This window comes from Corythoichthys intestinalis, chromosome 1, assembly GCF_030265065.1.
Source record: "Corythoichthys intestinalis isolate RoL2023-P3 chromosome 1, ASM3026506v1, whole genome shotgun sequence".
Lineage (NCBI taxonomy): Eukaryota > Metazoa > Chordata > Actinopteri > Syngnathiformes > Syngnathidae > Corythoichthys > Corythoichthys intestinalis.
In genome coordinates this window covers 19,320,108-19,346,900 of record NC_080395.1, presented here as the reverse complement: position 1 = coordinate 19,346,900, position 26,793 = coordinate 19,320,108, and the positions used below count along the sequence as shown (strand labels likewise).

The 26,793-nt window shown below is 38.3% G+C and overlaps 2 protein-coding genes across 6 annotated transcripts in view; both read left to right on the top strand.

The window, feature by feature from the left end:
* The window catches only part of adgrg1 (adhesion G protein-coupled receptor G1), a 39,348-nt gene extending 35,207 nt beyond the window's left edge, over positions 1–4,141 (top strand). The window contains exon 15 of the mRNA XM_057832708.1: positions 2,549–4,141. Coding sequence (XP_057688691.1) covers positions 2,549–2,700 — 152 coding nt within the window. The 3' untranslated portion in view covers positions 2,701–4,141. The remainder of the gene's footprint in view (positions 1–2,548) is intronic.
* Positions 4,142–5,548: 1,407 nt separating this feature from the next.
* Positions 5,549–26,793, top strand: part of slc7a6 (solute carrier family 7 member 6) — a 36,568-nt gene continuing 15,323 nt past the window's right edge. Inside the window, exons 1-8 of one of the 5 annotated variants that reach the window (XM_057832744.1) lie at positions 8,497–8,602; positions 12,558–12,703; positions 19,029–19,508; positions 19,572–19,697; positions 22,515–22,659; positions 22,719–22,842; positions 24,996–25,099; positions 25,171–25,267. In XM_057832744.1, the coding sequence (XP_057688727.1) occupies positions 19,052–19,508; positions 19,572–19,697; positions 22,515–22,659; positions 22,719–22,842; positions 24,996–25,099; positions 25,171–25,267 (1,053 nt within the window). In that variant the 5' untranslated portion in view covers positions 8,497–8,602; positions 12,558–12,703; positions 19,029–19,051. Of the gene's footprint in view, positions 8,603–8,660; positions 8,960–10,768; positions 12,704–19,028; positions 19,509–19,571; positions 19,698–22,514; positions 22,660–22,718; positions 22,843–24,995; positions 25,100–25,170; positions 25,268–26,793 lie in introns of those variants that run through there. The other 4 variants (XM_057832729.1, XM_057832737.1, XM_057832752.1 and 1 more) reach the window with 4 other exon arrangements.

Here is a 26,793-nt window from a genome sequence, read left to right as displayed (position 1 = left end):
GGATTATTAGATGCATCGCGATTCGACACGAGACGATTGGATTACGATTCATAAATGTTTAAAAACAATGATTTTCCCTAATAACTTTATGACAGCCGCTCGTAGCGGAACGAAATTCAAAACACGTCTGCCGCCCAGACACCTTTAACGGACGCACACACAACGTTATGATGTAAGCTGCCGGTTGCTGAGCGAGAGATTTACTCCTTTTCAAATGACTGGAAAATAAATTTGTGTATGAGACAGGCAGTGAGTGCCAGGGGCAAGGCGATCGCTCTATATGCGCAAGTTATTTTTTAGAGCGCGAGGGGAAGAGATATGGTTCGTTGCTGCTTGTCTTTAAGTTGTCCAGCAGTAGGTTCAAGTCATGTTAATTGGAAAAAGTCCCTTGTGTTTTGCTAAGTCCTGTGTCCGTCTATCAGAGGTGAGTACACGAACCCTCTAGTACTGTTTAGTCTTTATTGGTGTTGTTTTTGAGATGTTACTAGTTAGCGTCGAGTGCTATGCTAATCAGCGATTTCATTTCCATGTCAAGTTGTGCGTTGTTTGGTAGTGTACATAAGTTATTCCAGATGCAGAACGTTTAAAACCAGGATTAAGTACAGCGGTAACACGACAAACATGCGAAATAGTACAGAAATCTGTGAAAACAAAGTATGTTGATTAAAAAAAGGCTTATTTCTAAAGACACTTTAATTCCAGAAAATGTGGAATTCATTTTACCAGTGTAAATTTTATTGTATTCTTTGGGAAAATAAGTACTGCCTTTGAAACAACTAATGTTTTTGCACCTTCTTGTCAAAAAGAGTATCTCAAGGTCAACTGTGTGTTGTATGGGCATTGGGCATGTTGAGAAATAAGTACTGCCTTTAAAATGGTTAATGTTTTTGCATTTTTTTTTTGTTTTTTTTTTGTTTTTTTTAATAAAAGAGTTTAAGGGAAGGTTTTTGTTGTATAGGCATGTTTCCATCATTCCTGTTGAATCATTAGGATATTTTAAATAAAGGACATAAATTTATTTGGCTACTTTATTAATTAGTAATGCACGATGCATAGATAATCGTGATAAACTGGATCATCGTCAATATAGTAATTAGAGATGTCCCGATCGATCGGGATGCCGATCAATCGGGTCCGATCACGTCATTTTCAAAGTATCTGAATCGGCAAAAAAATATCGGCCATGCCTTTTTTTAATATATATATATATATTTTAATTAGATTGTTTTCTAATTGTATTTAATGTTACAGACATAATATGTTACACTCATCCAGAGTCTTTAGTTTAGGCTTAAGGTAGGGTTATCAAATTTATCCCAATAACAGCGGTAATTAATTTTTTAAAAAATGTATCACGTTAAAATATTTAACTTAATGCATGCGCTGCACGACCCACTCACGCATTGTCACGCTCAATCTGTAATGGCGCCATTTTACCTATATAGAGAGATGAAAGGCAGCGTAAAATGAGTAGAGTGAATTTTGGCAGCCTTTGGAGCCTTTTCTTAATTGGCTAAAGCCTTACAATCCCTCCCCCTAAGATTAGAAATATCGTGGGAAGCAATGTGGGGAAGCAAGGTAGCAATTGATCTTTTTCTTAACACCTTATGTTATTTCCCAACGCAGAGAAGATATATCAATTGGTAGCACTACGCACAGTCATGGTTCCACTTCCCATCATGCATTTGGGCATGGCTACAGTATCATTTACTGAAAGCTCAACAAATACACTAGATGGCAATATTTAGTCACTATATACAAAGTCACAAGTCTTTCTATCCGTGGATCCCTCTCACAGAAAGAATGTTAATAATGTAAATGCCATCTTGAGTATTTATTGCCATAATAATCAAATACAGTACTTATGTACTGTATGTTGAATGTATATATTCGTCCGAGTTTTATTCATTTTTTTCTTAATGCATTGCCAAAATGTATATGATCGGGAAAAATTATCGGGAATGATTGGAATTGAATCGGGAGCAAAAAAAAAGCAATCGGATCGGGAAATATCGGGATCGGCAAATACTCAAACTAAAACGATTGGGATCGGATCGGGAGCAAAAAAAACATGATCGGAACAACCCTAATAGTAATCATTGTTCAATAATCGAATCATAGCACCCTGAATCGTAATTGAATTGAATCGGGGTGTGCCTAAGATGGCACGTCCCCATTGGCTACCATTGACGGCGCTAGACTGGGAGGGGGTCAATGAGCAACAAACATGCCAAACGCGGAAAAAATTGGGCAAAATTGGAACAACTGCAAGAAACACAAAAACCACAAAACAAAACAAAAACTAGGTATTTTGGTTCAACAAAACCACAAAAACTGCAACCCCCAAAAAACGAAATTAAAATTAAAATCTGACCCCACCAAAATCAGAAAAAACAAAAATGAAAATTTTTTTTATATTTTAGTTTTAGTCGTTGTAGGGCACTCATGTTGACTGGGAGGGCTAAAGAACAGATAAAGTTTCAGTCAAATGTTTTTGTTTTTAATTTAATAACGTGCCCTGAACCTAACATTTTTTTTTTCCTTTCAGGTTTCCTACTGATGCTGAGGTTTTTCATGCTGGACTGGATGCGCAAGCACGCAGTGAGGATGAAAGAATCCCCCGCCAAGGTTTGCCGTTTGCCCGCGTCACAGTCTACCATGAGTCAGGAACCTTTGGAGCCTCTTTGTCCAACTTCATGACTTGAACAATATACCATCGTCACTCAGGTAATGTAAGCGTCCAAGCCGGCCGGGGCCTGGAAATCTCCCTTTTGAGAGCACCTAGACTGGATCTAGTTGTATAATTTGTTGATTTTGTTCACGTTTTTTGACTGTAAGCTGGAAAAAGAAATGATTAAGCTTTATTTGCAGACAGAGAAAAGGTTATGCACTGGTGTTCTCGCTAGACTGTTTGGTTAAACATAAAAATAAATTATTAAAAAAAAAAAAAAAAAAAAAAAGCATTTCTGCTTTTGACTTTAGCAAGCTTTGATTTATTTTGAATGTTTATTGTGTACAGTTTTCAAGTAGCACTTTAGATTTTTTTTTTTTTTTTTTAATGGCACTGCTGGTTCGGGAAATATTGTCACAGGCCAATAAAGAAAAAATTTTTTGTGGTTGTTAATACTGGTTTCTGCAAAATTTCAAGTAAAATGGAGGATAACAGCGTGATTTATTAATTAATTGGCTGCCATTGAAAGCGATAGATGCCCAATCCATTTGGACTGGGATCGCTGCCAACCCTCCCGGTCCAAATGGATTGGACGTCTATCACCGTCAATTGCTCAGATGCATGAGCATTCACAGACAGTTTAGTTAATTGTCTATTGTTAACTCATTCACCGCCATCGACGGCAAACGGCATCCAATTTCTTTGAACATTTGAACACTTCAACTAATTTGAATCATTGATGACTGATATGATTGCTGTTAGTTTTTTATTTGACGTTATTTGTTTTATTACCATGTTATTACCATTTTAATACTATGTTATTACAATGTAATACGTATATTGGTTTGAAGGCGATAGAAGTCCAATCTATTTGGACTGAGAGGGTGGGCAACGATTATTCACTGCCAGTCTCTCCTAGTTCAAAATGATTGGATGTCTATTACCGTCGTCTATTACCATTATCGCTCTGATACATGTGTTTTCACTGCCAGTTTAGCAATCGGCAACCAATTCCTTTAAACATTTGAAAAGTTCAACTAATTTGGAACACTGATGACTGATGGGATTGCTGTTGTTATTGTTTCTTTAATTAGACGTTAATACAGTTTTATTACCATGTTATTACCGTTTTAATACCATGTTACTACAATGTAAAACTTGTAAATATTGGTTTGGATGTCTGCTGCTGTCAATGGCACTGAAGTATAAGCATTAGTTGTCAGCAGATGTTTTTGTTTTGTACATTTTCAAATGTTTACGATTGTACAATTGTTTTCAAGCGTTGTGCTTCAAGTCAAATCCTTTTTTTTTTTTTACATTGAAGTCAATGTGAGCCACCCCCAACCTAGTGAATTCTGAGCTACTGTGACATTTGCACTTTTTTCTCCCGTTTTCTCAGCTCTAATAAATTGAAGTTTTCCTGTCGTTAGGTGTACAGTAAACGTGTCTAAAAATAAATCATTTTCATGATGAGTGTGGATACGTCACAATTTTTTTTTTCTGGTGAAGGCTAAAAGTTGGTCTCGCTTCCTGTAATTGTGAGTAACTTTGCTGACTTCACATCAACCTGCGAGTGAACTTAAGTGTATGTTATTTTTACCTTCCACTTTATCGACACTGTCAACTGTAACGGACACGCCGTGATAAAACTAAGCACTTCTGTAAAAAAAAAAAAAAAAACAAGATGACTGGAAAGTGACCTGAAGAGTGCAAAATAGTCTTAGCTTGATAAGTGGGTGCCAACACAATCTTTCGCGCTGCCTGTGACACTTTGCACTTGGTTTATAATTACTATGGGTGTCCATTGAAGGACCACTATAATTACTTGTCTTTTCCTCACCAAAGCAACAGGGATCTGTAAGTTAACACGGTGTAGGATAATACTCTTGTACATTTGATCAAATTTGTCAATTTTTTTTTTTTAATTATAGTTTGTAACTTTTAATTAGCTTTGTAACCACCCCTCCCCCAAACTCTGAATTTTAAATTGTGTCAAAACATAATTATTTATATTTTTTAAATTTATTTTAACCATTAGATTAATATTTGCAATGTATTATAGTTTATATATTCATTGTGATATTATAGACAATATTTCTGTTGTGCAATATCAAACTTTAAGCTACTGTAATTCATCTCACTTTTATTACAGTTTAGAAAAAAATACATTAAATACTTAATAAATAATCATTTATTACTAATTTGTTATTAAAAAATGTAATCTTTTTTTTTTTTGTAACTTCAATATTTAATTGTTGCTGGGTTTTTTTCTACTCTTTTTTTTTTTCTACTATCTACTGAACTAAACAATTCTGTATTTAGGTCTTTGTAGGGGACTCATTTATCTGTGATATTGTCGGCGCTAGACGTCCAATCTATTTTGACGGGGAGAAGCTAGCATACAATGATAACTGCTAGGTGCTCCCCGTCAAAATAGATGGAACGTGTCGTCTTGTGCCGTCAAGAGAAGTGAAAGATTACACCAGTCCTCCCAATTTAAATGATTTGGGATGTCGATTGTTGTCAGTGGCAGGCAATTTTTTAAAAATGTTTTATTTAATAATATTAAAGTGGGTGAAAGAAATCAACTAGTGTTATTGGAGGGCCGTAACCAGTTCTGTTTTACTTTTAAAATTTGTAACAATTTTTAAAATTATTTTAATTTATATTGAATAATAATTTTAAAAAATAATAATAACTAGGCCTGCAAGCAGGAATGAACAGGCTCTCACGATCAGAGGCGTAGCAAGGGTCCCCGGGGGCCCCAGGCAACAAACAACATGTGGCCCTTCTGAGTCACGTGACACACATACATACTCACGCAGTATAATGAACACAAAGGTGGGGGGGGGGGGGGGCGCGAGTGCGCGCTGCGTGGACGTGCGGTCATCTTGGCCATAAAAGTGGCGAAAACTAAGCACTTTACACTGACTCATATGGATGTACTTACATTCGTTCATGGATGCACACATTTTAACAGGTTGCCGTCCTCTGCTCAAAATGCACACCTTACGCCTATTCTCGCTCCCAGAATATGCGGCGCTTGTGACGTAGGACAATAACAGGACTGGTTGCTATGGGAACGTACGCATACCCAAGGAACCTTGCTAAAAGGAGTATTAAATTTGCTAATAAAATCGTTTAGGATTATTTTAGATGCATACATGTTATATTTTTCTTCTAGAGTATCCGACGAGGAATACGATAGACCCATTAAAAGACTTTTTTTTTTTTTTTTTTTTTTTTTTTAATCACCAATTCTTTAAGTAGTCACATGAATAATGAGGTGGCCTGTGAAAATCAACGTAAAACAGCTGGGCAAGGACTTTCCAGAAAGTACTCTGTGAGTCACTCTTTTAACAATCATGTGGTGTTAATAGCTGATTGGACTTTCTTAAACATGTATAATCTACGTGACATGGTTAGTGCTGATTGGGATTGATAACAGAATCGTTAAATAATCTGCCAAATGATTCCATGGTATTGAAATGCTCCCTACACTTGTTGCTGCGACAGTGCAGTAAAGCTGCTTGTGCTAAATCTGTTGGCCCTCTGGGGGCCCCTGCTAACTGGGGGCCCTAGGCAATTGCCTGGTTTGCTCAATGGGACGCGACACCTCTGCTCACGATTTGGCGCGACTCGGACAGCACGCAGCTCAGCGTGGTGGCAGATCGTCCCCCTCACATCATCTCATGCGAAACTAACGTGCTCTGAGATGAGAAATATATTCACAAACCTAGGTGAAAAAACCCAATTGGAGAAGGTCCCACAAAAAAGGAGCCGCTACCGAGCTGTGCAGCCACGGTGTTATTCAAAACCATATTGAATCTTCTAATTGGACCAATTCGACCGAGTGTGCCAAATTTCATGGCTCTACAGTATGAGCTGCCTAAGTCCCTCAAAAAAATCACTGACCAACATGAAAGAAGCTGTAAATAAGTAAAATGAGTGACTTTCTGTTGCCACTAGTTGGCACTGCAGTGTTGATGCAAATGACCACTACAGGACCCTTCAGGGTGCGACTCTTAACAAGCACAGGAAATTTGGTGCAGATTTGTTGTAGATCTCCCAAGTTATGACTTCAAAATTTGTGGTGAGACAAATGGCGACTGTCATTTTCACATTCCTGTTTGGACCCCTCTGCTTCAACGAAAACTCGATATTTTTCATCAGGAATACAAATCATAAGGCTCGCCTGATGCAGGTTTCAGGTCAATTGATTTTTTTCCCTTTGAGCAGGAGCCTGTTTCGTAACCCCACCCAGATCAGGCCAGTGAATGAAAACTCACCATTTTGAAAACTTAAGATCTCGTGTCTCATGAACACTCCCCAATTTTGAGGAGTATCCAACTAACTCCCGCGGCACCAATGTCTCAAATCTGCACCCTGTAACTCGACTAAAATTGCATATTTTTTCCACATTCAATGCAATTTAATGCATTTCCTGTTGTGTTAGGGATATGGGTCCAAGAGACCTTTTGGTGCAGTTTTGCACAAGGTATCGACTTACAACCAATTTTCAGCGCTCTATGTTGAAAACCCTAATACAACCTCTAGCAAAAATCACCAGTCTCTGAAAAGCACTCACTGACATTTTATCATGTAGAACAAACTCAGATAGAAAGCTTGAAAAAAATAATGAATTAGTTCAAAAGTGCAACTCTTTAGCATTCAGAAACACTAAAAGAAATTAATAAAGAACATTGTGGTGGTCAGTAAATGTACTTTTATAGAGCAAGTGCAGGGAAATATATATGGAATCCATTCTGAGGGAAAAAATATGGAATGATTAGAAACAAACAAAGAAATAACAAAACGCATCTCTAGTATTTTATGACAGCTTGCAGTCTCTACGGCATCGACTTGAATAGTATTCTTCATCAATTTGGTGCCAACTCTCTTTGATTGCAGTTGCCAGATCATCCCTGCAGGTCGGAGCCTTGCTGTGGACCATTTTTTCAATTTCCACCACAGGTTTTCAATAGGGTTGAGATCTGGGCTATTTGTAGGCCATGAGATTGACTGGATGACTCTTTCTCCAAGGAATGCTTTAACAGTTTTAGCTCTGTGGCATGATGCATTGTCATCTTGGAAAATGACAAACATATTTTCAGTTGAGGGGATAAGAAAGCTGTCTAAAATTTCAATGTAAACTTGTGCATTTATTGAAGATTTAACCACAGCCATCTCCCCAGTGTCTTTGCCTGACATGCAAATCCATATCATCAAGGACTGAGGGAATTTTGATGTTTTCTTCAGGCAGTCATCTGTGTAAATCTCACTGGAACAGCACCAAACCAAAGTTCCAGTATCATCACCTTGTCCAATGCAGATTCTTGACTCTTGACAAGGTGAAGCCTTGATTTTGATATCGCCATTTCTTTTTTAAAGGCAATAAAATTGGGTTTTCTTATAATGAATTTGCACTTATGAATTTAAAATAACATCAGAATCACAATAATATTCTTTCTTACGGACTCTATCAAATGAAATCAAAATTTTAAACGAAGATCAGAGGCCAAGAAAATATTTTTCAATGGTGAACTGATCAAAATACATGCGAAAAATCATATTTCCGGATATGGTAAACCAAATGAGCATCACATGAAGCACATTTTCGGTCAATGTTATCTTTTAATATTTTACAGGTTAACGATGATCAAACGATTCTGAAAAAAAAAACTAAAAAAATAAACTTTAATCTTATTTATCAAAAAATATATATATTTCTGAGAAGAATCAAAATCCCTCAACGTCGATAAAGTGTGTGTGACGTCACACAGGACGGCGCAATGACGTCACAGAGTGGCGGCAGCCCGAGCCCAGTTGTTTCCAGGTGCTGCTGCTGCTGCTGCTGCTTCAGCACTCGTTTACTCCGGACGCCGGCTGACTGTCACGCCACTCGGTTGGAGGAGGAGGAGGTCCGCTCAGGTACCACCGCGACGCACACATGAGGGGGCAATTTTTACACAAACACTCACAATGTGTACATTTTGGGGTAATTTCAGGGATCAAGAGCTACTTTAATAGGGGACAAAAGCAGGAAGTCAGTTGCGATAGTTGTTGCGTCAAGTTAGCAGTTGTGACACACCGAGAAGAGATGATTACAAAATAAAACATTTTATCATTAGTTTTTTTAAAGTGGCATCAGCAGTGTTGGATCTATTTTGAAAGTCTTTTACGGAAGTGAAGTTTGGTTTATCGTTCGTTTTACTTTTCCTGGTTTTTAAAAGACAGACGCCGGCTTGGGTAAAGATGTCCTGTCGTTGCGGGTATTCTTATGATAACGTAAGAATAAAGTGTTTGTTTGATTATAAAAAAACAACAACTTGTGAACAGATGTTGTAGAGTCGACAATTCACGGCAAAACAGGCAGTATCTCGGGAAAAAAAACCCGAATCCTCTTTTCATGTTACCTTCCTAAATATTTATGCAAAGAAAAAATGGATGATAAACGCTTTGAAACGCCTATTCTGTGCTGTTTAATCATGTCTTTGTTAAAGATGCGGCTGTGTCTCCTCCTACAAAGGCGCTAGCCCCCCCCATAAGAGTAAATATTTGATAATACATATTCAGGAAAAAATACTTTAAAACCGTTTATGAGGGGGAGCACATGCACGGTAAAAGTATCAATTCAGTTTAAAGTGCGTATGACAGGATTAAAAAAATGTCTTAAATAGCATTATTATGCGAATTAGAATTATATTTTGAGATGATTCGACTATATACAACAATTTGGCAAAGCGCAGATGACGAGAAAGTAGTCTTTTAATCTGCCGTTTAGCCACGCCTACCATTAGAGGGCTCTTGCGTCCCCAACTGGAGGATGACATCGGCAGGGTCATGGTTTCATCTGATTTAGAATTCAGCCGATTGAGGGGGAATTATTCAGAACCATAGGCGGAGTTTGACTTTTGGGGCAGGGGGACACAACATGTTGATGACCCCGAAATGCAGTGTCAGCAATAAAATTAACTTAAAAGAATATTTATAATAAGAAGTTGAAAATGAGCGTTTTTCTTTTGTTTTGTTTGCCATCATTCTTGAGAGGAATTCCAAATTAGGCTGTTTAGGCTATACTTTTCGCCAAGATTGTCAACCATTGAATATTCAATATGTTGCCCCCACCGATGCCGTGCCAATGTAGTTACCCCAGTCAAAAATTGTATCCCCTGGGCGGAGCCACTGCGCTGCACTGATTTGCTTGATTTGCGTGTTTTGGTGATGTAGTTATCTACGAGGCTTTAAAACATGGCACATCCATTAAAAAAAAATAAAAAATTCTGTCGTATTTCGTAACATACGTACAGCATGTGAAAAAGGCAATGTTTCACTGCTTTACTCGTAGGATGACCTAACTGTTATTACTGTAATTCAAGTCCTGTATGGAGTTTCTCCAGTTTAATAAGCGTCGATGTCCAAAATATATAACTGTGTTTTTTTCTGGCCTCAATTAATTGTTTAAGTCGACGTAACTCATAACTAATGTGTGTGTGTGCGCTCCCGTGACCAGGGCACACAATTTTTGACAGGGGTAACTACATTGGCAAGACACCGGTGGTGGCTATGTTATACAATTAGCGTCTTTAGTGGGGCAAATTGAAACTCCGCTCACCATTTGACGGTGGTCTCTAGCGTTTCATGGTCCACATTTTCAATCTTTGGTTCTTGCTCAGTAGTTGTTGTCCCTTAGGTTTGAAAAAAAATATGTGTATCCATCTTGCCTCTTCGGTCCTTGGGTGGTTTTGGCCAAGCAAAGCAAATGACCATCTAAGGTGCAGTCACATGATCTGTTATATTGAAATATTTTGGGCCATTATAAAAATATCTTTTTTTTTTTTGTTCATTTCATTCATTCATTTTTGGTGTTTGTTTTATTGTTTTACAACTTTTATAGACAATATTTTACTGGAAAATTCTTAATTTTAAAATCATATACTATATAGTAAAGTAAATTACATGCAATGACACTTTTAGGCCACCAGGGAGGGCCTGCCCCCCCCCCCCCCCCCCCCGAAAATCCGCTTATGTTCAGAACAAGGAAAATGTGACGAAGAGAGCAGCAAAATGTCATTGTTTCAATCTCTCTACTCCAATATTTCTACATATTATTTTTATGCAAGTATTTTCCCCAATTGCTAAATAAATGGTATGGTCATGACAAATAACAGTCTTGTGCTAAATGGAATATGAAATATTAGAAATGCATTTATTCATTATGACATGTCAAAATTACTATAAAATGGTCAAAACTGTCCACTTCTTGCACCTCCCAAACTATATTTTATGGCACCGTACTTAGTTCGGCTTTTGTCATTTCCCTGTCCCGGCTTCGGAGAATGTAAACAAACCAAGAGGCGTGACAGCTAGCCGATATGCTAACCCGAACCGAGTGACGTCTCAAAGGTTTATTTTCGGTCGTCGGCCGAGTGCCATTCTCGGTGGACAAGGAACATTGTCATCCACAAAATGCAAGCCAACCTCCGTATTAAAACGTGGGCCAAGATCCCAGTATTTGACATAATTCAAAGCACGATGTTTACCCACTTCCTCCTAAGTCCAATGGTCTCACAGTTGTAGCACACTTGTTTTGGCCGGTCTCTGTGTGAACGGGAATTTTTTTAAACCCAAAAAGGCTCACAGGCCTCTCTCTGGTTCAGCTAGTAAAGCCTGCAGCTGTTTGGCTGGCGTGATGCAAAAAATAAAATTAACCAAATTAAGCGGTCCATTTCATTCAGGAGCATAAAACACGGCGTGAAATAAACATGCTTTTTGGTGTCATACGCACTACGTTTATTGTCCCCTAAGAAGATGAAACTTTTCTTACAGCAGGTAAGCATATAGATAACACAACAATAACTCATACACATACAATAAATAACACAGACTACAATTTAAAAATGGTATAGACAGCTTCACATCTAAGTGCAAGAATTGTGAAAATTTGGCAACCTAATCGCACTTGGTAAGAAGGAGTTCTTTGTCCTGTTGGACTTAAAATAAGGGACTCTGAAAGCTGTGGCGGCAAATGTGCTTTAAAAATAATGAGTCATTTGTGGAACTAGATTATAATTTGATTAAAAAAAAATTTTTGTTGTTCTCAAAGATGATTAATCTGTTCTGACCTGTCTTACCCAAATGTCAATCATGTACAATAATGTTCATCATTATTGTATTTTTATATTATTTTTTGTATGCACTCCTATTGCTTTCCGCCACAGACCTGCAAAAATCTGCATTGGCACACCCCAAAACGTCTATAGGTGGTTGTGGTTTTTGACCAAAAACTTTCACATTAAAGCCCATTGACTTTCAACTGGTCATGCCACTGACACCCATGTTTAACCATTCCCATGACGGCCATAAAAATGCCAATGACGCTCATGTGCATCAATACCAGGGGTCGCGTTAACAGAATATTTTCCGTCGTTGACCGTTTTTTTAAAACGGTGACGGAAAAAACTGAAGTCCGTCGGTCATTTTGACAGGTTGCAATTCACTCCCCAGACCACAGGGTGGCGAGTGAGCATATTAATTAGCTATTGTCTCTCTTAATGCATGACGTCGTTGGCTATTCTGTCAGAATATTGTAGCGTCACCGGGGTCTGGCGGCGGCACCGTGATTGACACATCAACGCGAGGTTCTTATTTGTGCACCCGGTGTGAAGGCGCGTCATCCAATTGGTGGACTAGATTGCCGCCTGTGTATAGACCCCAATCACATGACGTCACAACTCCGCCCCCCTGACTGGAGCCGCCATATTGTGTGTCAGCTCGTCGTGTTTGCACATTACCACTACGTACATGCCTCCTATTACGGCGTGTTTTTCTGCTCGTTAACATTAATAATCAAAATGGTGAAGGCGTGTGTGGCGGTTGGTTGCAGTAACAGAGAAGATAGACGGAGAGACTTGAAGTTCTACCGTATTCTGAGAGACCCGAAGAGGAGAGCGAGATGGACTGCTGTAATTCTACAAGAAATCTGGGCACCAAACGATCACCACAGACTATGTAGTAGTCATTTTATATCTGGTAAGATGCATTTAATATATATTTAGAAGATTTTGGGCTGACAACCACAATTAAGATCATTGTGTGACGTTGGTGATTGGGGTCTATATAGTTGCCTCTTTTTCTTTGGGGGCGGAGTTGTTGTTTTGTTGGTGTTGCTGGCGGTAAGCAGAGTAAAAAGAGGGAGAAATATACCACGACTTCCGTGTCTTAATTTTTCGCCGCCAAGCAAGCGTTACAATATTAATTAAAAATGAATGAAAACTAAATACTATTGAATATGTCATCATTATCATTTTAAAAATTTAAGTGACGGGTAAAAAAAGATTATGACCGGATTTTTATGACCCTGTCAGTCAAAATGACAGACAACAAAAATGTCTAGCGCAACCTCTAATCAATACCATTAACCCCTGTATACGTCAATGCCAATGACGGCCATATAACTTAATTATAAACTTAATTCCACTGATAGGAAGGAACCTGATATCAACAGGAAATGACCTTGAAAATGTCCCCAAATAAATGGAATGACCCCATATCAACAGTAAGTGACCCTGAAATGTTCCCAAATAAACACAAAGTGACCTCATATCTAAGAAGTTCACCTGAAAGGTTCCAAGATCAACAGGAAGTGACCTAAAAAATGTCCAAAATCAACAGGAAGTGACCCTGAAATACATCAAAATCCATCCCAATTTCTCCAGAAATAACATTTACCGTATTTTTCGGACTATAAGTCGCACCTGAGTATAAATCGCACTAGCCCAAAAATGCGCTATGAAGAGAAAAAAAAAAAACACAAGTCGCGCCGTAGTTTGTCGCATTTTGGGGGGAAATTTACTCGATCAAATCAAACACATAGAATAGATATGTCATCTTTAAAGGCAATTAAAATGAAAATACAATAGAGAACACCATGCTGAATGAATAAGTGTACAGTATGACAATGTTGCATGATGCATGAACAACGAAATGCGAACGTGGCCAGAATGTTAACGTAACATAGCTATTAAGAGTTATCCAGATCACTATAGCATGACGAACATGCTAACAAGTTTACCAAACCATCAGTGTCACTCCAAAACACCAAAATAACATGTGAAATGATATAATAATTTGTCAATAATTTCACAAATAAGTCGCTCCAGAGTATAAGTCGCACCCTCAGCCAAACTATGAAAAAAAAAAAAAAAACTGCGACTTAAGAGTCCGAAAAATACGGTACTAATTATAAATCAATTTATGAATTAATACAATTTTGATAAAAGCTAAATTAACAAAATGTAAATAAATAATAAGATGAATACACTCAGGTTATGGCAGCAAGTAACACTCTAAAATAAACACTTTAGGGGGGAAAAAAATCTAACTCGTTGCATACGAAGATTGGTGTGAATGCTCATCATCTAGCACTGAGAAGAGCAGCCAATGAGTTAAATGAGTGCTCTGTAAGTGTAAAAAAAAAAAAAATCTTAATTCTTGCATGAAAGGGTTAACAAACTTTGTCTCTGACACCAATTCTTTTTGTCATGTATGTGTATTTTTTTTAGGGGGAAAGAGAGAGCGTTAGACAACCACATTAGATCCCAACTAGTTACACTCTTGTGTGACAACTAAAGCGTGTAGAGTAATGAGATTCCACTTAACAATGGCATGCGCCTTTTATGGCGCAAACTGAGATGACCTCGTCTGTGGAGGTCTGTCTTATTTATAGATTGTGTAATATAGACGTGAAATGTACCGTCTCAAAAAAATCCAAAGAAAAATCTAAAGAAAATGAATTTTAGATATAAAAGTTGTATACTTCCTGTTTACAGTCGTTCTGCTCAAAATCAACACATTTGTAAAATCTTGTCTCCGAATGAATGAATGAAGGAAGAAAGTAATTCGCCTCAAGTCAGTCGACTGAATGCAGCCAAAGAGGAAATAAAACGGCAAGGAGACATACTTGCAAAACTGGATTATTGCTTGGCTACGTGCTATTTGAGTGCTGACTGCACATTTCTAACATTTACATGACATACTGGAACAGACACATGTATAGAAATATATATATATTTTTGTATTTTACATTTTCACAAAATTTTTACAATTTTAAAGGAACCATCATACTAATGGTGCAGTTGCGCTTTTTTTTTTTTTTTACTCTTTATTTTGTATTGATGCATCCCAGATATGTTCATAATTGCTTATATTCATACTTTTATCTAAACTATCCCGCAAACTCGGATCCTTAAGTTGGTGGTGGATGAAGTACTCACTTTTTTTTTTTTTTAGTTAAGTAAAAGTACAGATACCGGTGCAACAAAATTACTTAAGTAAAAGTACTAGTATCTACAAAAAAAACAAAAAAAAAAAACATTACTCAAGTACAAAAGTACTTCCTTTAAAATTTACATGTAAAAATTAGGGTTTTTTCCCAAACCAAAAATGTCAAATGAGAATATTGTACATATATATACAGTGGGGCAAATACGTATTTAGTCAACCACTAATTGTGCAAATCCTCCCACTTGAAAATATTAGAGAGGCCTGTAATTGTCAACATGGGTAAACCTCAACCATGAGAGACAGAATGTGGAAAAAAAACAGAAAATCATATTGTTTGATTTTTAAAGAATTTATTTGCAAATCATGGTGGAAAATAAGTATTTGGTCAATACCAAAAGTTCATCTCAATACTTTGTTATGTACCCTTTGTTGGCAATAACGGAGGCCAAACATTTTCTGTAACTCTTCACAAGCTTTTCACACACTGTTGCTGGTTGCTGGTATTTTGGCCCATTCCTCCATGCAGATCTCCTCTAGAGCAGTGATGTTTTGGGGCTGGCGTTGGGCAACACGGACTTTCAACTCCCTCCACAGATTTTCTATGGGGTTGAGATCTGGAGACTGGCTAGGCCACTCCAGGACCTTTAAATGCTTCTTACGAAGCCACTCCTTTGTTGCCCTGGCTGTGTGTTTGGGATCATTGTCATGCTGAAAGACCCAGCCACGTCTCATCTTCAATGCCCTTGCTGATGGAAGGAGATTTTCTTTCAAAATCTCTCGATACATGGCCCCGTTCATTCTTTCCTTTACACAGATCAGTCGTCCTGGTCCCTTTGCAGTAACACAGCCCCAAAGCATGATGTTTCCACCCCCATGCTTCACAGTGGGTATGGTGTTCTTTGGATGCAATTCAGTATTCTTTCTCCTCCAAGCACTAGAACCTGTGTTTCTACCAAAAAGTTCTATTTTGGTTTTATCTGACCATAACACATGCTCCCTGTCCTCTTCTGGATCATCCAAATGCTCTCTAGCGAACCGAGCAGACGGGCCAGGACGTGTACTTTTTTCAGCGGATTTGAGTCCCTGGTGGCGCATTGTGTTACTGATAGTAGCCTTTGTTACTGCGGTCCCAGCTCTCTGTAGGTCATTCACTAGGTGTGGTTGTGGGATTTTTGCTCACCATTCTTTTTATCATTTTGACGCCACGAGGGAGATCTTGCATGGAGCCCCAGATTGAGGGAGCTTATCAGTGCTCTTGTATGTCTTTCATTTTCTAATAATTGCTCCCACAGTTGATTTCTTTACACCAAGCGTTTTATCTATTGCAGATTCAGCCTTCCCAGCCGAGTACAGGTCTAAAATTTTGTCTCTGGTGTGCTTAGACAGCTCTTTGGTCTTGGCCATAGTGGAGTTTGGAATGTGACTGACTGAGGTTGTGGACAGGTGTCTTTTATACCGATAATGAGTTAAAACAGGTGTCATTAATACAAGTAACGAGTGGAGCCTCGTTAGGCCTCGTTAGAAGAGGTTAGACCTCTTTGACAGTCAGAAATCTTGCTTGTTTGTAGGTGACCAAATACTTATTTTTCACTCTAATTTGGATATAAATTCTTTAAAAAAAATAAAATCAAACAATGTGATTTTCTGTTTTTTTTCCACATTTTTTCTCTCATGGTTGAGGTTTACCCATGTTGACAATTGCAGGCCTCTCAAATCTTTTCAAGTAGGAGAACTTGCACAATTGGTGGTTGACTAAATTTGTCCCACTGTATATTTTAGTCATTTCAAAATGTCTTTCAAAAATATCAAAATTTCATCTAGTTTTAGCTGACGAATACTCAAAATGTTTTCGTCTGTAAAATTTAAATGTTGTAGTCCAAAAATAAATAAAGGTTTCCAGACTAGCACATATTGTAGCGTCTACAATGATAACAACAACAAACACTGCATCATTTTCAATGAATTGTACCCACCTGGACGCCATGAACTATGTGTAAATAAAGTTGTCCAATAGTTTTAGAGGATGCTCACCGTCACCACGTTAAATGCTAATGCGAACACTATGCTAACGCTACAAGTTACATTTAAAGTGTGATGATCACTCAGCACAGACCTTTAAAGGTAAAAGCAACATTAAATAGTTTCTCTTGCTAAGATAGGAAAACAAATCATACAATTATGTGTTTCAAAACAAGCAAGCCTGGACCACAGCCTAGCTTGAAAAGCATTGAGGGGAGTGAGGAAGAGTCACACAGCTACGATACAGGCTGACGTACTACACATACAATAACAAAAAGGTCACGTTTTGTGAACAGAGGACAGAAACGATGTCACACTGGCATTCGTCCCGTCATGTTTTAGTCTCCCAAGATACATTTTTAACATGTCATCATCATGAAAAAAAATTGTTCGCCGATGAAATATTTTCGTTATTGTCATCCTTGACAAAAACAACAATGGTTTTGGGGTATTTTTGGGTCACGCCCTTGTTAACTCATTGGCTGCCATTGACGGCTCTATTTTGACTGGGAGAAGGCGAATGAACGAATGTGACTGCGGACACGAGACTTAGCTGAGTACAGTCGTGCACACACCCAATCACGCAATTTACCGTATTGGCCCGAATATAAGACGGCCCTGATTATAAGACGACCCTCTCATTTTCAAGACTCAAGTTTGAAAAAGACTTTTTGAACACCAAATTAATTTTTATACAGAAAAAATTACAGTACATCTGAAACAAATGATTATAACAATATACTCGAGAGAAAAAGCATGTTATTTTGCCTCATTCAAATCTTAATATCTGAACATTTAAATTTGTAAACTAAAGTGCAATATCATTCGTAAATGAATGCCTTCTGGTTTTTGAAATGTAAATAAACCAATCTATTGTGATAAAACGACAAAATTGTAAAAACTGCATTAACCATCCAAGTGAAGTCTAACTTTAACTGTAGTCTTGAAACAAATCTGAATAAGGAAAAACATTGCAATAAAATAATGCAAACTGCTTAAACTTGAAAGTAGCTGAGATTTTCATGACAGGACATCGCTTCAAGGATGTCTGGCGCCATCTAGCGTCGTGAATGGGTATAATGTCTAGACCGCGAATATAAGACGACCCCCTTGTTTTTGTTTGTTTGTTGAGAGGGTGGTGGGAAAATCCTATTCTGCGGTTTTTCACATTTCGTTAGAGTTTCTGGTCTCTATTAACTAAAACTAAACTTTTTAAAGAATTTTGAGGTCCCCGCATTCTGGAAGACCCCATTACGGTCATAATCATGATTGGTCAGTTCTTTGGGCACCACTAGTACAGTGGTACCTCAAGATGCGAAATTAATCCGTTCTAGAGTGGCTTTCGTACATGATTTTTTCGTACAACGAATCGTGTTTTACATGTAAATCGCCTAATGCAGGCATGTCATAAAATCAATAACATCTGGCCCACACACTGACTTAAATGGATCCTCTATTTTTAAGACAAGTAATTCCTAATAGATAAATGTTAGTATGAGCTATAATAATTTGATATTAAAACCCCTCTTAATGTTTTGTTTTAAGAAAGTTTGTACAATTATTTTAAGTGATAGGTCGCCATTCTTGTTACGTCGCAGTGCGTGACGTCACCGGGCCCATTGCCGAAATTCCAGCGTGTCACTCGTTAGCTTTCCCAACATGTCGTCGGTTCTACCCTTCCTATTTGAAATCTGAATCTGAATAAGGAAAAACATTGCAATAAAATAATGCAAACTGGTTAAACTAGTAGCCGAGATCTGTCAGGACAGAACATAGCTTCAATGATATCTGGCGCCATCAAGCATCGTGAATAGGGAAAGTAGCTGAGATCTGTCATAACAGAACATCGCTTCAATGATATCTTGCGTCATCTAGCGTCTTGGATGGTTATAATGTCTAGACCGCGAATATAAAACGACCCCCTCTTTTTCAATCTTATTTCAATGCAAAAAACACCATCTTATATTCGGGCCAATACGGTACCTAGTCACCCAGTGAGCAGCCAATGAGTTAAAATAACAAAGAGTCACTGTTGCCGTCTTCATCACATCAGAAATACACCCGGCCGGTGTCGACATGTCGGACCAAGAAATTTGCGAGATTGTGCAGCCCGGCAAGCAGAGCATGCAGCTAAAGAAGGAAATCTCCCTACTAAACGGCGTCAGCCTCATCGTGGGCAACATGATCGGCTCCGGTATCTTCGTTTCTCCCAAAGGCGTGCTCTTCCACAGCGCCTCCTACGGGCTGTCGCTGGTCATCTGGGCAGCGGGCGGGCTCTTCTCAGTGGTGGGCGCCTTGTGCTATGCCGAACTGGGCACCACCATCACCAAGTCAGGGGCGTCCTACGCATATATCCTGGAGTCTTTTGGCGGTTTCCTGGCTTTCGTGCGCCTGTGGACCAGCCTGCTGATCATCGAGCCCACGAGCCAGGCCGTCATCGCCATCACCTTCGCCAACTACCTGGTGCAGCCGATCTTCCCCACCTGCGAGCCGTCTTACGCCGCATCGCGCCTCATCGCCGCCGCTTGCGTATGTGAGTATGCTTTCGCTCCCTGACCGCCTACCATTCGCATCATCTGCTCAAACATCTTCTCAGGCCTCCTCACCTTCATCAATTCGGCCTATGTGAAATGGGGCACCCAAGTGCAGGATATGTTCACCTACGCCAAGGTGGCCGCCCTGATTGTCATCATCATCACAGGCATCGTCAAGCTGTGCCAGGGTGAGACGAGCAAACTCCAGAAAAAGAGCAAATAAACACAAATCTTGGTGAAAAACTGAATTCAAAAGAAAAAATATAGGGCTTTCAAACGATTAAAATATTTAATCGGGTTAATTACAGCTTAAAAATTCATCGTAATTAATCGCAATTCAAATCATCTATAAAATATGCTATATTTTTCTGTAAATTATTGCTGGAATGGAAAGATAAGACACAAGACTGATATATACATTCAACATACTGTACATAAGTACTGTATTTGTTTGTTATAACAATAAATCAACAAGATGGCATTAACATTAACATTCTGTTAAAGCGATCCATGGATAGAAAGACTTGTAGTTCTTAAAAGATAAATGTTAGTACAAGTTATAGAAATTTTATATTAAAACCCCTCTTAATTTTTTCGTTTTGATAAAATTTGTAAAATTTTCAATCAAAATATAAACTAGTAGCTCGCCATTGTTGATGTCAATAATTACCCAATGCTCACTCATGATGCTGAAACCCATAAAATCAGTCTGACCCAAGCGCCAGCAGAGGGCGACAAAACACAAGTAACAAGTGGACATTACACTGTGCGGTCATTTTAATCTGTTTGAGGGAGGCGTGTGCGTTAAATGCGTCAAATATTTTAACATGATTAATTTAAAAAATTCATTACACCAGTTAACGCGATAATTTTGACAGCCCTAGATCAAACACCAGAAAAAGAGCAAATATACACAAATCTTGGTGAAAAACTGAATTTGAAAGAAAAAAATATACAAAATATTAGGGACAATGCCAAAATGCACAAATGTTAGTCAAATAAATAACAGGAATCGAACTGTTTTGAGGACAAAAGTAAGTGGGGAAAATGCGACAAAAAACAGAAAATTACACAAATGTCAAAAGAATACCACATATTGTACAAAAAAAAAAAAAAACACACACCTGATGTTAAAATACAACATGAAAAACATAACTTTTTGCTGGGAAATATGCAAAAAACAGTATGAAAAATATCTTTTAAAAAATACACAGGTAATGGGAAAACGCAACCAAAGTATCAAGTAATGCTAGAAAAAAAATACAATTAGAAATAGGCAGCAATAAAAGGGGGCCAACAAATATGTTTGTGATTCAAATATTAAGAAAAATAATAGTTAATAATTTGCATCAAAGAAACAAAAACATTACATGAAAACTGCGCAACTATTGGAAGAAATACTACATTGACAGACAATATAACTCCACTGCTGGCCAAAAGTATTGGTACCCCTGCAATTCTGTCAGATAATGCTCAATTTCTCCTAGAAAATGATTGCAATTATAAATTATATTTGGTAGTAATATCATCATTTATTTTGCTTGCAATGAAAAAACACAAAAGAGAAAAAAAAAAAAAAAAATCATTGTCATTGTCCTGCTGGCTTCTGAGCGAGACCCAGCTTTTCTCACACCTACATTATGCTGCAAAATTTGTTGGTAGTCTTCACATTTCATAATGCCATGCACACGGTCCAGCACTCCAGTGCCAGAGGCAGCAAAGCAACCCCAAAACATCAGGGAACCGCCGCCATGTTGGACTGTGTGGACTGTATTCTTTTCTTTGAAGGCCTCGTTTTTTTTCTCTAAACTCTTATGTTAATGCCTTTTCCCATCAAGCTGTACTTTAGTCTCATCTGACCAGAAAACATCAAAAACGTTTTTGGCTTTCTCAGTTAAGTTTTGGCAAACTCCAGCCTGGCTTTTTTATGTCTCTGGGTCAGAAGTGGGGTCTTCCTGGATATCCTACCATAGAGGCCCTTTTCATTTAGACGCCGACGAATAGTACGGTTTGACACTGTTGTACCCTCAGACTGCAGGGCGGCTTGAACTTCTCTGGATGTTAGTCGAGGTTGTTTATCCACAAGCCGCACAATCTTTCGTTGAAATGTCTCGTCAATTTTTCTTTTCCATCCACATGTAGGGAAGCTAGCCACAGTGCCATGGGCTTTACACTTACGGATGACACTGCGCATGGTAGGTCTTTGGAGATGGCCTTGTAGCCTTGAGATTGCCCATGCTTCCTCACAATTTTGTTCCTCAGACAGTACTATGGTCTTCATTCTTTCCTCCATGTTCAATGTGGTACTCACAAGGACACAGGACAGAGGTTGAGTCAACTTTAATCCATTTTAACTGGCTGCAAGCGTGATTTAATTATTGCCACCACCTGTTATATGCCACAGGTGCTGTTAATTACACATATTAGAGAATGAATCACATGATTTTTCAAAGGGTGCGAATACTTTTTTCCGGCGCATTTTTGGACAGTTGTGTAAAATGATTATTATTTAATTTTTTTCCCCATTCTCTTTTGTGTTTTTTCAAAATAAATACAAAATAAATGAATAATATTACCAAAACATTTGTAATTGCAATCATTTTCTGGGAGAAATAGAGCATTATCTGACAGAATTGCAGGGGTGCCAATACTTTTGGCCAGCAGTGTACATTAAAAAACTAATTTGCAAAAGTACAAAAACCGTATACCAAAAATAAATACGATCCAACTAATTATATTTTCATAAACACATTTTAAAAATGTGCAAAATTTCCTCTATATTTGGGAAAATAGAACAGTATTAAATTACTGAAGTATCAGAAAATATAAAATGTGTGAAATTTTAAAATACATGGTAAATTTAAAAAAAATCCTCTTACTAATACACATCGATATCACATTTTTACCTAACAACCCACTGGAATGAATAAATATCATCCACAAAACTGTAAAAAGACCCTCAAAAAATTGGATGGCAGCCAACGTTAACAGCATCTCTCGGTCAGGTTACACTAGCAACTTCGAGTCGTCCTTCTCTGGCTCCTCCACAAACCCCGGCGACATCGCTCTGGCGCTCTACTCAGCGCTGTTCTCCTACTCTGGCTGGGACACGCTCAACTTTGTCACCGAGGAGATCAAAAACCCCGAAAGGTTTGCCTTTGTTCATCCTCCAGGTCGAAAACCGGAATTAACGGGACGCCGTCTTCCAGAAACCTCCCTCTGGCCATCGCCATCTCCATGCCTGTTGTCACCATCATCTACATCCTCACCAACGTGGCTTACTACGCAGTGCTGGACATGAGCGCCATTTTAGCCAGTGACGCCGTGGCCGTGGTAAGGGAACTTCATCATTACGTTGGTACCTCAAGGTACGAAAGCTTCAGTACACGAACAATTCATTTTAGAAAAAGTGTTTTTTCAGATTTATTATGAAAAATTAGTAATGATACGAAAGATAATACCTACTGTAACAGATCATTACCGTTCGCAGCAGTGCAATATTGTGACTATGTTCGACGATAGTCGCGGTTGAAATAAGCAGTGTGTTAAAACTGCAAAATCAAGCCTGAGGAACCCACGGAATCTCCAAAAATTGATTCTGCACGACGTAGATGAGATTGTATGATTGTTCATATGCTGGTGGCAGTACTGCTGACTAGTTTATTAAGTCTGTGTGTGGGCCAGATGTTATTGATTTTATGACATGCCTGCATTAGGCAATTTACATGTAAAACGCGATTCGTTATACGAAAAAAATCATGTACGAAAGCCACTCTGGAACGGATTAATTTCGCATCTTGAGGTACCACTATACTAGTGGTGCCCAAAGAACTGACCAATCATGATTCAGACCGTAATGGGGTCTTCCAGCATTCGAAGACCTCAAAATTCTTTTTAAAAAAAGACATGTCGATTTTCTCAAAAACGCAACAGTAAGTCCTTTTTTTTCACAGTTAATAGGGACCAGAACCCCCAACGAAATGTGAAAAACCGCGGAATAGGATTTTCCCACCACCCTCTCAACAAACAAAAAATGTTAAAGATCAACGTAAACTTCTTTTATGTATTTACCGTATTGGCCCGAATATAAGGCGGTGTTTTTTGCTTTAAAATAAGACTGAAAAAGAGGGGGTCGTCTTATGTTCGCGGTCTAGACATTATACCCATTCACGACACTAGATGGCGCCAGATATCCTTGAAGCGATGTTCTGTCATGACAGATCTCAGCTACTCTAAAGTTTAACCAGTTTGCATTACTTTATTGGAATGTTTTTCCTTATTCCGATTTGTTTCAAGACTACAGTTACAGTTAGACTTCACTTTGATGGTTAATGCAGTTTTTGCAATTTTGTTGTTTTATCACAATAGATTGGTTTATTTACATTTCAAAAACCAGAAGCCATTCATTTACGAATGTGATTGCACTTTAGTTTACATATTTAAATGTTCAGATATGAAGATTTGAATGAGGCAAAATAACATGCTTTTTCTCTCAAATATATTGTTATAATCATTTGTCTCGGATGTACTGTAATTATTTTCTGTATAAGAATTAATTTGGTGTTCAAAAAGTCTTTTTTTTCAAACTTGAGTCTTGAAAAAGAGGGGGTCGTCTTATAATCAGGGCTGTCTTATATTCTTTCCAATACGGTATACTTCACATACTTTTAAGTGCATTATTTAAATCTATTTATAGTCATTAGAGTACCTTATAGACAGTGTTGGGCATATTACTTAAAAAAAGTAATTAGTTATAGTTACTCACTACTTCTTCCAAAAAGTAACTGAGTTAGTTACTTAATTACTCTATTGTAAAAGTAACTAGTTACCAGGGAAAGTAACTATTTCCGTTACTTTAAAAAGAAGTTGTTGTATGTCAAAGAATTTGAAATTTTCTGAGCCGTATTCGAGTCAGTTGAATGCAGAAGAACGGACAGGTAGTTGTGTTATAGAACCTTGTAATATTTATTGCACCTCACCAGCAACAGATTTCTCCTACACTTGAAGTGCAACAAAAATAAACAGATTTGAATTGCTTCCCACAGATGTCGACAAAAGCTTTGCCCCGGGACATAAATTACACTTTACATGCACGTTCTTTCCTTTAATTTCGACCAACTTGAAATTGTGTTTATATCTCCACCTCATAAAGGACAAATTTTCCTCTGAATGCTCTGCCATCATATCCCTCTGCATCTGTTTTGCGTGTGTTTGCTGCACGCACTGTTCCGGTTTGTGTGTGAAAACACCGGCTCCGAAGTACGTGCGCTATTAGGCTCGAGCGTTTACGTCACAGAATGGGGGATCACGGGAGATTTGACAACAACGCAGCCATATGGGAAGCAGGTCTGGCTCAAAAGAGGAAAAACTCGTTACTACGGCCAAGAACAGATATGTGATCAAACTTAAGGATGTGAACAATGTTGACCCTTACGAGCAAGCCGAAGACAAATGGAGTAAAGTACAGTATTCTCTTGTGCCTGGAGACATTTGCAGATCAGACGTTAGGCGTGATGAGTTGGATCATCCCCGTCGCCGTGGCCTTGTCCTGCTACGGTGGCCTTAACGCTTCCATCATCGCCGCATCCAGGTTGCTTCAAGAACAATACATCCAGCCATTTTCTGTGTTCTGGTGTGTTTACAGTCTGTGTATGTGCACAGGTTGTTCTTCGTGGGTTCCCGTGAAGGTCACCTCCCTGACGCGTTGTCCATGATCCACACCGAGAGATTCACGCCAATACCGGCTCTCATCTTCAACGTAAGCCCAGCGTCGACACAACATTGATGATGAAGGACGTCCAGTCCAATTCAAATGGATTGGACGTGTATCGCCGGCAGTGGTAGCCTGACGTAGGTAGAGTAGCCAGATTTTACTCAAGTAAGAGTAGCATTACTTCAAAATAATATTACTCAAGTAAATGTAGTCATACAAACAATTTACTTACCTACGAGTGAAGTATACAGTGAAAAGAATACTCAAGTAATGAGTAATATCGTGAGTAATGGTTTACATAGTGATATATTTATTTAAAACAATGCTTTTTTTCTCAGCACATCATTTATATGAACTGTTATTATTATTCTGTACTATACCGTAATTTTTGCGCTATAAAGCGCACCTGACTATAAGCCGCCACACCAAATTTGACACAAAAACACCATTTGTTCATAGATAAGCCGTACTGGACAATAAGCCGCAGCTGTCCTCACCGTATTATGAGATATTTACACCAAAAGATATCATCCGGTAACACTTTATTTGACTTTATAAGACTGTCATAAGACCAAATGAACCACCGTGAAGGTTTGAACCAATTGGCTGCAAAGTGTCATTGCTTCAAGAAGCTTGAATTTGGCCATCACTGTTCGCTTGTGGGAGACAGCCAACCTCTGCTGCCACCTGGCATCAACACTGTTGTCGTCCAACATGGCCTCCTAGCATGTATTGCAGCGCTGCAAATGTAAATAACAACTCAAAATTCATGTTCTGTGCTAGTTATTTCTTCAGTTACTGTTCTAGTTGTTTCATTCATAGCTGGTTATTGAATTTTGTTACATTTTATTTCACAGTGGCGCCATAAGACTGTTATAAGGTCATCGTAATTAGTACATGACACTACCATGAGCATGAATGAATGCTTATGACAGATGCCATTTTGTGTCATCCGGCAAATTATATCCCTTTTGAACAGATGTAAAAGATCCGAGCTGGACATAAATGGAGTTAGCGACATAATTTGCCGGATTAAACTTAATGACATCTGTCATAAGCATTCATTAATGTCCATGATAATGTCACTTCATAATTATCATGGCAGTCTTATGCAGTCTTTTGACGCCACTGTCAAATAAAGTGTTACCTATTAACCCAAATAAATCAACAGATAAGTCGCACTGGACTATAAGCCGCAGGATGAGGGAAAAAGTTTTTTCACCTTTTAGTCCGAACATTATGGTAATTTAGTACATCACCATATTAGGTAAAAGAAAAGTACAACCAAAAATCATTGAATTCGGACAAGAAAAATCTACAGAAATGAAACATCACCCGTCCAAAGAGCATGAGTTCCCGCTAGTGGAGAAAACATATTTCCTACCATGAAATAGAAAGAAGTTTTTTTTTTTCTCTGGTCTATCAGTGCCAAATAAAAACTGAAAGAGAGGTTGAAATCAGGTAATAGTGACGACAGCGCTTTTTGTGAAGTTTTTTGCAGCGCCTAAAGACGGCACTTGATTGAACAGTCCGGCGTTATAATTGGACTCCGACGGCAAGCATGTGTGTGG